Source organism: Chrysochloris asiatica, unplaced genomic scaffold (genome assembly GCF_000296735.1).
Source record: "Chrysochloris asiatica unplaced genomic scaffold, ChrAsi1.0 scaffold00052, whole genome shotgun sequence".
NCBI lineage: Eukaryota > Metazoa > Chordata > Mammalia > Afrosoricida > Chrysochloridae > Chrysochloris > Chrysochloris asiatica.
In genome coordinates this window covers 16,035,385-16,047,205 of record NW_006408570.1, presented here as the reverse complement: position 1 = coordinate 16,047,205, position 11,821 = coordinate 16,035,385, and the positions used below count along the sequence as shown (strand labels likewise).

At 36.6% G+C, this 11,821-nt stretch overlaps 1 protein-coding gene across 1 annotated transcript in view; it reads right to left on the bottom strand.

Annotated features, from left to right (window-relative positions):
- Positions 1 to 7,371: 7,371 nt before the first annotated feature.
- Positions 7,372 to 11,821, bottom strand: part of WDPCP (WD repeat containing planar cell polarity effector) — a 474,567-nt gene continuing 470,117 nt past the window's right edge. The window contains exon 17 of the mRNA XM_006863003.1: positions 7,372 to 7,433. Coding sequence (XP_006863065.1) covers positions 7,372 to 7,433 — 62 coding nt within the window. The remainder of the gene's footprint in view (positions 7,434 to 11,821) is intronic.

Below are 11,821 nucleotides of genomic sequence, written 5' to 3'. Positions count from 1 at the left end.
CAATAAATTGTCCTCTGAGCACCGCTTTCGTCGTGTCACAAAGATTTTAGTAATTTGTGTTTTTGTTCTCATTTGTTTCTAGGAACTTTCTGAATTCACGTTTAATTTCTCTATTATCCAGTCTCTCTTCAGCAGTGTGTTACTGAGTTTCCATGTATCAAATTTTATTTCCTTGGTCTTCTTATTGTTGATTTCTAATTTTAGGGTATTGTGGTCTGAAAAGATGCTTTGTAGTATTTTGATGTTTGTAAATTTATGGAGGCTTGCTTTGTGACGTAACACATGGTCAGTTCTGGAGAATGTTCCATGTGCACTGGAAAACAGTGTGTTTTCCAGTGTTGCTGTTGTTGGGTTGAATGCTCTGTACATGTCTATGAGGTCAAGTTGGTTGATTGTGCTGTTTAGTTCTTCTGTATCTGTGTCGAGTTTCTTTTTGGTTGTTCTGTCCCTTTTGGAAAGTGGTGTATTAAAATCTCCTACTATAATTGTAGCTTTTTCTATTTCTTTCTTCTAGTAGGGTTTGCTTTATATATCTTGGTCCTCTTTCATTTGGAGAGTAGATGTTTATTATGGTTATGTCATCTTGCTCAATTGACCTTTTAATCATGAGATAGTGTCCTTTTTTTTTGTCTCTTATGCTGGTTTTTGCCTTAAAGTTAATTTTATTAGAGATTAGTATTGCCACTCCTGCTTGTTTTTTTATTGCTGTTAGCTTTGGTATATTTTTTTCCATCCTTTAACTTTTAGTCTGTTTTTATCTTTGTATGTAAGGTGTGTCTCTTGTAGGCAGCATATTGAAGGGTCTTATTTTCTTATCCCTTCAGCCACTCTCTGTCTCTTCACTGGTGCATTTAATCCATTGACATTCAGTGTAATTATCAGTAGGTATAGATTAACTGCTGTCATAATGTTAATTTTTTGTGGTGCTGTTTGTTCCTTTGTTCTGCATGCCTTCTTGTGCTGAGTTCATGTTTTTGTGTGCTATTTCTTGTTTTTTTTTTTCCTTTTAATGTTTCCTTGTTCTGCTTGGATCTTTATTTTCATGGTAAATTGTGAAGTACTAATATTCTTTGGGGTAAGTTTTCCCCTCATTTAAGACAGTCTGTTGTATCCTGCAGTCTACTCGATCTCCTCACCACCTGGATCTCTGTGCCTATATTTTTGCCTTTTTTGACACTGTTGATATTTTGATCTTTGGTTGGCCTCACAGGTCCTCTGAATTCATTGCTGTAATTTTGTTCTGTTCTAAACTCTGCTGTCAACTGAGTTCCAGGTGGTGTTGCCACACCTGTCCATCTCTGGCGGTTGTCTGTTCTTGCTGGTTTGGACCGATTTTTTTGCTTGATTTTTCTTCTCCTTTAGGTCAGAGGAGGTTAGATATGATCCCCATGCCATTCTTCAATTCCCCATATGACTTTCGGTGAAACAGTTTTCTTAGAATTTATATCCGTATTCTGATGAGGTCATGACTTACTTTAATCATACCCTAGCTTCAAGCATAAGCAGAGTATAAGCTTTAATTTTAAGAAAATATTTGGGTAAAAGTTCTACAGGGAAGCATGGAGATAGATGTAGATCTATCTATAATTTACAATGTAAGATAATTGGTCACTGCTCATTTGTCAGCTTGTTGTGCTGTGGTGGCTTTATGTGATGTTGGAAGCTATGCCACTGGTATTTCAAATACTTTAGGGTTAACTGTATTAGACAGGTTTCAGCAGAGCTTCCGAACTAAGACAGTAGGAAGAGGAAAGGTGGACTGCTTATGAAAGGTTATTCACTAAAAACCTTATGAAAAGCAGTAGAACATTGTTTGATATAATGTCAGAAGATGAGCTACTCAGGTTAGAAGGCACTCAAAATATGACGGGCAAGAGTTGACAATTGGTTACAACTCATGGCAACCTCATATGTTACAGAATAGATCTGTTTTTTGTTTTTTTAAATGGGCACAGATCACCAGACTTTTGTCCTGCAGTATCTATCATTGGGTGATTCCAAACCACCAAGTGCTAGAAATATGACTGATTTGTGCTGTCTCCAAAAAACTAAAACCATACCCATTGCTATTGAGTTAATTTCAACTCATAGTGACCCTATGGGATGGAATGGGTTTTTCAAGACTATAAATCTTTACAAAAGTAGACTGCCACATCATTTTCATGCAGAGCAGCTAGTGGGTGCAAACTGATGACCTTTAGATTAGTCCCCAAATATTTGATTAGTGTCACCAGGACTTCTACCACATGCTGTTATTAAAGAGTCAATGAGTTGGATCTGATTCATCACGACCCTGTATAGGGTTTCCGAAGAGCAACTAGTGAGTTTGAACTACTAACTTTGTAGTCAGAAGTCCAGTGCTTATCCTACAGCATTCACACCAGGACTGCTTGTACCACCTAGGGAGTAAACCAAACCTACTGCCATCAAGTGGGTTTCCAAAGCATAGAACTTCTATTTTTAATGCAGTTCATTTGTTAGAGAAACTAATATTATTCTTTATAATATCCCACATTCTAGGTTTGGTTTAACTTGTTATTTTGTTCCTCATTTTCTATAAATTTTGTATTTAGCTCTATGCTGTTAGCTGCCATCATTGTAATTCCATGCATAAAAGAACAAAACAGTGCCTGGTCCTGTGCCATCTCTAAGACTGATTGAAGATTAGACTGTTGTGATTGATAGGGTTTTTATTGGTTGATTTTCAGAAATAGATCACCAGGACTTTCTTTCTAGTCTGTCTTAGTCTGGAAGTGCTGATGAAACCTCTACAACATAATAACAGCCTGCATGCTTCCAATGACAGGTAGGTTCTGACTAATTATGAGGCGCATTGGTTGGAAGTTAAACCAGGTCTCCTACATTAAAACTGAGAATTCTATCCTTGAATGACCAATATTATTGTTGTTGTTTAGTGTTCTGATTTATAGTGACCCTATATAGGGTTTCTGAGCAGTGGCTGGCTGGTGGGTTTGAACTGCTGACTTTGCAGTTAGCAATCCAGTGCTTATCCTACAGAGCCACACCAGGACCTTGTTAATTAAGCTAAAACTTTTTAGGTAATTATTTTACCTCGTGTCATAATGTACATAATATCTATTCCCAATTTTCAGTGATACTGACAGACCAATAGATTTAAGATGTCTGATCTGTCCATGTACAAACTCATGAATCTTTTATTTAGTAGTTTTAGAATACATTGACAAATAATGCCTAGCCAACTTTTCATTGTTCTAGTATGCTAACAAGTGGACTCCAATTCACACGGACCCTATAGGACATAATAGGACTGCCCCCATAGGGTTTCCTAAGCTGTAATCTTTATGGGAGCAGATAGCCAGGTCTTTTCTCCCACAGAGCCACTAGTGGGTATAAAAAAATGGATTTTCTAATTTTATCATCTCTTCAGTATTATTAACTGGAATTCTTCTTTTTTTAAAAGTTTTCATTATGAATTGAGTGATTGTTTACATGGGAGAACATCTGTTTTACACTCATCCTGAGGTATTTCGTTTTATTGCAACGATTACAGTTCCCTCCATGCATCATCATTCTACAGTGTTTGCTTATATTCCCTCTTGGAATTCTTTAAAGAAAAATTCACACTCATCAGCTATTTGGTTTCCATGAAAGACAGTTTATAAAAGACTGGAATTAAGGGTCAGCAAACTTATTATGTAAAGGTCCAGAAAACAAATGTTTTAAACGTTAAGTATATGTTACAGCAATTCAACTCCGACACAAAAGCAGTCACAGATAATATTTTAATCAGTGGGGGTATTTGTGTTCCAATATAAAACTCAGTGGGGGTATTTGTGTTCCAATATAAAACTTAATTTATAAATATTGAAACTGGAATTTCATGTACTTTTCACATACTATGAAATATTATTTTAGGGTTTTTTTGTGTGTGTTCCAAACATTTAAAAATGCAAAAGATACTCTAGGTTTGGAAGCCTTATAACAATAGGCAGTAGACCAGGTGTGACCTACAAGCTATAGTTTGCCAACTCCTATAGTAGTTTATGGTAATGAATTTGTACCCTAGCAACATCAGCAGTAACCAGTGACACTGTGTGTATGTTTAAATTATTTAGAAGTTGTGGGATTTTAGATGCTTGTCATTTAAAATTTTTCTATCGTTATTACTGATTTTCATGCTCCATTTGTCCCCCTTCGAGCTGCTACCTGTGTTCTTTTGATATGACCCTATTAGGCTTTGAATCAGCTACCTTATTTTATAACACAGGATGCCCTACATTAATTTCATATATTCACTGTCTTAGATCTGCAAGATATTATTTCTCCAAGGGAACCTGATGTTAATATTTTGGAGTTTGCTTTGCTTCTAGAATTTTTTTGGTATGGTAGGAAATACATAATTTTTTAAAGGAAAAAAATGTAAGTCTTAACTGATTTTCAATTTTATAGTAAGGTCAAAAAGCACAAAATCCGTTGCCATCAAGTCAATTCCAGCTCATGAGAACCCCACGTATATTAGAATAGAACTGTGCTCCATAGTGTTTTCCATGACTGATTTCTCAGAAGTAGATTAATAGGACTTCTCTCCCTAGTGTCTTTGGGCCCTTTTTCCTCCCAGAACAAAAAACAGAAAACCACTTTCATGTTAGACCCTCCTGTGAAACGGCCTTACCTGGCAATGTGCTGTGGTCTTATCTGAAGGAAAGAATTATTACAGTACAGAATCGTGGAGGTTTGTGTGTTGCTATGATGCTGAACAGTGGAGCTCCCAGATGAAGACAGATTAGGAAGAAAAGGCCCTGTGATCTATTTCCAAAAATCCACCAATGAAAATTCTATGGATCACAATGGATTCATCCATGACTGATTCTGGGGGTGGCACAGCACCATCAGCACTTCAATTGGTTGTATATAAAGTCACCATGAATTGGGCTAACTTAAAGACAGCCAACTGAAACAACATTACAGAATCATCTCTGCTGACAGCATTCAATCCAGAGCATTCAATCCTCATGTCCTCAGAAATATCACTGCCTCACAGCAGTGCCTAGGGAGGGCTCTTGTTTCTGTGTATTCAACATCAGAAGTCCAATACCCTGCCTGTACTGGCTGCTAACATTTACACTAAGCTCTGGGTTTGCTTTGCAAAGGTGCACAGGTCCTTTTGCAGATTGCTCCTCTGAAACTGGGAAGATGAATTCAGTCAGCTCCCTGTAGCTTCTTCCTAAACCAATTCATTCTGATGTGGTTTTGTGGTTGTTCAGTATGCAGCACTGCTCATGCAGTCATGGTGTACTTTCAGTTTCTGAAAGTGAGTTATGTTGATTTTCCTCTTGTTCAAAAGGACTAGATGACTAAAAGGAAGAACCACCAGAGACCACTAGTACCAGTGTTTACCAGTATAGGCGGTCACTAGGTTTTTGGGGTGAAATGTGTTGTGTCCTTAATCAAGGTAAACTAGGAAGAGACATTTACTTCTTAATTTTAGCCAGGTTTGACAATGTTTGAAGTCTCAAGCCACCCACCTTTTAGTCAGCAGCCAATAGTTATTAACTATTTGGACTATCCAGGGACTCCTAAAATTAAGATTTGTTGTTGTTTCCTTTGAGTTGTCTCCAACTCATAGTGACACTGCATTGGGTTTCTGAGGCTGTCAATTTCTACAGGAGCAGAAAGCTTTATCTTTCTCCGAAGGTGAAAGTGGTTAACGACCCAGTGGTTAACGACCCCATGCATAACTCACCATTCCAGCAGGGTTCTAAATTCAGATTAAGAGGGTTTTACTTAATTTCCTTGTTAACTCTTGTTTTACACTAAAAATCTTGGTTCTGTTTATGTATATTTTTTTTGCTGTTTTAATTAACAATCATGTCACTGAAACACCTTTCATTAAAGTTGCCAATGACTGAATTTGCCAAATGCAATGCACAGTTATTATTACTGAATTCATCAGAAATTTCTATAGCATTGTTGGCCATACTCTTTGTCTTAAAATATTTCATTTCTATTACACCACCTTCTGCTAGTTCTTCTACTTGACTACTTCATTTCCATGTCCTCCAATGAGTTTTTACTTGTCTGCAGACCCTTAAAAAATTATTATAAATTTTTTTGCCATTTTTTCATTTTAGTGTACAATTCAATGACATTAATTACATTTATCATGTCACTAGTATTCATTTAAAGATGTTTTCCATCACCTTAAACAGAAACTCAGTAGTATGTAAGCAATAACTTCCCCATTTTTCCATTCCTCCAGGTGCTTATAACCACTAATAACTTTTGTTTCTATATATTTACATATTCTAGATTTCATATAATAGAGATCATTTCTCTTTCTGGATGAATAATACTCAATTGCATGGATAAACCGTATTTTACTTATCCATCATTTATTAATGGAAACTTGTTGCCATCTTTTGGCTTTTGTGAATACTGCTACAATGAATATTAATGTACAAGTATCCATTTGAATCCCCATTTTCAAGTCTTTTGGGTATATTGTTGTTGTTGTTAAGTGCTGTCAAGTTGGGTTCCTTACCCATAGAGACCCTATATAGGGTTTCAGAGGAGTGACTGGTGAGCTTGAACCACCGACTTTACAGTTCAAACAGCTTTGCAGTCTGGCGCATTATATACATAGGAGTAGATTGCTGGATAATATGGTAGTTCTATGTTTAACATTTTAAGGAACAGATAGAGGCAGAGACGCTGACGACGTGGAGAGATGGAACAGCTGGGGACTTTAGACCCAGGGAGGTAGAGGGGCTGTGTGGTGACGACCGGGGGCCAGGCTTGTAGTGTATACCCTTTGGTTGGTTGATGATGCATGGAAGGGATGCATGGAAGGGATTGTAACCATGGCAATGAAACGATATACGATAGGATGATTGTAAAACTAATGTTCTCCCATGTAAACTATCACACAATTCACAATAAGACATTAAAAAAGAATAATAATAACTTGGATGTGATGTCAGGTACAGAGAATGAAAGTTCAGGACCACTGTTCAAATGTGATTTTATATATATGCATTACTTATAAGAATTATATTTAAATGCAATAAAATATATAACTGTGCCACTATTTAAACCTTTTATTTCTAACCTTTTAATCTTTGATAATTTAAAGTATATATATATAAACAGAGAAAGAATGGTATTTTACTCATCATTCAGCTTTATAAATTAGTAACTCGTGGCCACTGTTAATTCATCTGTATCCCTTACTTTCCCCTCATATTTTAAAAATAGAAATCTAAATAATAATTAATACTCTGAACAGAAAATTAGAAAAACAGTTTTCTAGGAAGATGCTTTCAAATAGACAGCATTTCCTGGGTTTAAAATAATCACATACAATATACTTTTCTCTTGAAACTTGAATGTCTAACGATAAATAGTAGGAGAAAATGTTACCTGTTCCATGCAGTCTTCTTTTAGTTCTCCTTCTAAAATAAAAGATCACAATATTAATATCCGAAATGTGGTTACAAACCAGGCTGCAAACCGCAGGGTCAGAAGTTCAAAACTACCAACCGCTCCTCGGGAGAAAGATGAGGCTTTCTGCTCCCATAAAGATTTACAGCCTTGGAAACCCTGTTCAGGGTCGCTATGGGTCAGAACCGACTGGACAGCACTTAACAACAACAAAGTCTAACAAAGGACTTTAATAAAAAATTATTCCTAGCAACTTTTAAATTTCCTCAGTAAAAAGAGAAGTACTTAAAATATATCAAAATGTAAAAGAAATGAAATGTTAAGAACTCTAAAGCTGAAAACTCTTGGTTATTGTGAACAACCAAGCCTCACTATAGTAGGAAAATACTAATTAGTCTCATAATATGTATGACTAATGTCTGTGCTGACCTCAATAAACGATATATGCTATAAGTGATTAGTAGGTCTCTGCTGTCAGAGCTTTGATATGACTGCTGACCATGTCTCAGTACTTCAAATATATGTTTTAAAAAAGACATCACCATTTACATTTATATGTCATTAGGCTGAGAGGAAAGTGTCATTGCTGTCACAAATGAATTTATTGATGAGTATTACCTGAACCGCCCCTCCCCAAACCTTCCTGCTGTTAAGTCAATTCTGACTCATAGTGATAACTCTAGTACAGAGTAGAACTACCCCATGAGGTTTCCAAGGCTGTAAATCTTTATGTAAGCAGACCACCATCTATTTCTCCAGCAGTGACTGGTGGGTTCAAACAGCCAAAGTTTGAGTTTATAACCAAGTGCTTTAATCAGTGTGCCATCAGGACTCACTTGATGAATCTTAAATATACATTAATATACATAGTCACATCTTTGAAATTGTTAACTATGTATAATAGATAGTATTTGTAAGTTCCAATTATGTTTTTCTAACAAAGCTTGTTGCATACATATGCCACTCATTTGGCACTAAGCTTAATAAGGTACCTTATATTATTCATTTGATTTAGTCTACCATCCTAAGTAAGGAGCTCTGGTAGTGTAATGGTTATGAGTGGGGCTGCTAACCTCAAGGTTAGCAATTCAAAACTACCAGTCATTCCAGTGGAGAAAAATGAGGTGTTCTGCTCCTATAAAGATTTACAGCTTCGGAATCCCTATGCAGGGTCACTGTGAGTTGTAACTGACTACATGGCCTTGACCACCACCACCACCATCCTAAGTGCAGTCCTGGTTTAGTACTGTAGGATAACCACTGGACTGTTAACCACAAGGTCGTTGGTTCAGACGTACCACATGCTCCTTGGAAACCCTTTATAAATTTCCTGAAGTGTATGGACAGCATCTTATCTCTCCTTGTAGTCTTGCATGAAGTAATACCTTGATGATGATTGTATGTGTTTTTCTATAAAAATATACATCATTTGTCTTATTAACTCCACTTGCTGTTTTGAGATTTTTCAGTCACTCCTAATTCACCATTGATTCCTCAATAAAACTGAGCAGTATCCATAACATCTGTTATGGACTCATCAACAGCTATGAAAAACCACTTGAAATCATTTGCCTTGATTTTTAATCAACTATTGATGTTGCTCCTAAAGTCCTTGAGCAGTTTTACTTGACTGAATGGTCAGTGGTCCTAAACAAGTTTACTTTCTCTGTACACATTTCTGAAGCTGCTGCAATCAGAGAATATTTAATTAACTCACTATTGGTGATATAAGAATGGCTTTCCTTGCTTGGCTAACAAATGAACCTTGAGAAACTTATTTTGGTGTTACAGGCTCATTTTCTGTTTTTGTGAAGAAATGGTTAGATAATCAAGTAAAAATTGAAAAAAAATTTTTTTTTGACCATTTGCTTGCCTGTGAGTTGGGAATAATGTGATGAGTGTACTCTGGTAATATATGTATATTGTAATCTTTTTAACATAGGTATACTTTCATTGCATAATAAACAAAATGCTTTGCCATCTAATTTAATAGCAAAAGAATCCACATTCCTCTGTATGTTAAATGTATGATATTCAAAGTCCAATTGCAATGATAACAATCACCTCTATGCACCATCAAATGGCCTGCCCCCGGCCATCAGCATACAGCCCCTCTCCCTCCCTGAGTCCAATGTCCCTAGCCACTCCATCTGTCCACGTCTTTGTCTCTGCCTCCATTTCTGGCATCACTGCTTCCTTGGGTAGGGTCCTCCTTCTGCTCTTCTCACTTGGTCCCAGGGACCTCTGCCCCATACTGCAAAATCGATCATTCCCTCCTTTTGTTACAAAACATCTACCTTTACATTTCAGACCCTCACAGTCAGTCCTGATAGCAGTATTCACCACTGATAAGACAAGAGTCTTATCCTAGGGGGAGGTGTCTTTGAAGGGGGGTTAGGTAGGAGTGAGGGTTAGGGTAAGACTATGACTAGGTGTAGGCAAGGCCTAGAACTTTATTTAATGTTAGAGTTAACATTCATTTAAGGTTAGGACTGGTGTTAGGGACAGAGGTTGGGCTTAGGGCTAGGAATAATAATCCTTGGTCTAATTATTAGGTTTACAGTCAGCTTTATTTTTATTTCATTTTTTTTTCTTGAAATCTGCTTAATTTTCTGTTCATTTAGAAGTTCTATATCCACATTATTTCCTCTTTATAATTTATTTGTTGTTGTTGTTACAACTGTATCTCTGGTTCTCTATTTTTAGTCTTGTAGTAGGTCTGTTTTTCTTTGAATATTTCCAAATCTCGGTTTGTGGAGGTGATGTTGTTAAGTGTCATTGAGTTGGTTCTGACTCATAGCAACCATATAGGGTTTCCAAGTAGCAGCTGGTGAGTTTGAACCATTGACCTTTCAAACCCACGCTGTGGTCCAGGTCCAGTGATTGTCCTACAGTGCCTTATCAGGCGTCAGATTGTTGCCTGCTATTAGTTCTCTATCCAGAGAACATCCTTGAGCATTGTCTGTTAGGCTGCTCTGTTGTTAAGTGCTGTCAAGTCAGTTCCAACTCATAGGGACTCTAATATAGGGTGTCTGTCAGGTTGGTTTCGTTATTTCAAATTCTTTGAATTTCTGTTTATCTGAAAATAATTTAATTTCTCATCATATTTGCTGGATCTTTTTTCTTGTTTTGATATTATGAGTGTGCATTGACAATAGTAATAAAATATCATGGTACAGCAATACTTGAAATGTTGTGGATTTATAACTGTCACTGCATTTTGTAGTGTAACAAACAGCATTACAGAGCACTACTCAACCTGTCATTGCAGTGTGAAAGCTGTAACAATCTGTAAAAGTATGAACATAATTTTGTTTGAAAAAAATCTGCATGATTTCATGTCATGAAATATTTTTTTGATTTTTTTTTTACCCCAATGTAGAATATAATAACTATCTTAGTTTGTGTTGTTGTTAAGTGCCATCGAGTCAATTCCGACCCATAGCGACCCTATATAGGGTTTCCAAGGAGCCGCTGGTGAGCTTGAACCACCAACCTTGCAGTTCAACTGACTTTGCAGTCTGAGCATTAGCCCACAGTGCCACATAGGTTACAATTAGAACTTGGCTGTTGGTTTATTTTGCAGCCTTGCAAATGGTTAATATGTTTGACTGGTAACCAAAAAGTTGGAGGTTTGTGTACATCCAGAGGTGCTTCAGAAGAAATGTCAGGCTACTTTCTAAAGTCTCCTTTCAAAAAGTCAGCCTGTCACTGAAAAACCTGTGGAGCACAGTTGTACTGTAACACACATGGGGTTGCCAGGAGTTAGAATTAACTGGACAGCAACTGGGTTCTTTCGGTTTTTAAAAAATTGATGTTCACTTCTATTTCTCCTCTGAGGGAATTTATTTCAATTTAAATAAATTAAGTATATTTATTTCTTAAATGAAGTAAAGCTAACTTTATATAGTCCCTAAAGCACTTAGCAGAATTCCTGGAACACTGAAAAGTGCTCAGTTAATGGTTGCTTTACTGTTGACATTCTTACTGAGATTTCCCCTAATAACAGTAGGGAGATGTATATCATTAAAACACTGTTTAGCTTTAAAATAAAACAAAAAGACTACAGGACTGAACCAAAAGCCTTTCTGAAAGTGGGTATTATAGATTATATCTGTAGTTTATTAAGTACACTTTGATAAAAGTAAATTAAATTGAAGTGATGATACTTGCTTCTCAGAAACACCTCGCTGGTTATTTTCTGGTTGCATTAGCTTTATAAAAGGATGGCTGCTAAATTATTGGAGGATCTGTTTCAGTATCTGACCCAGCAAGTTATCATTTGTAAGATGATCCTATATATATATATATATTTGGAACTGACTCATAGTGACCCCATGCACAGCAGGACGAAATGATGCCCGATCCTGGGCCAACCTCATCATCGCTGCCACACTTG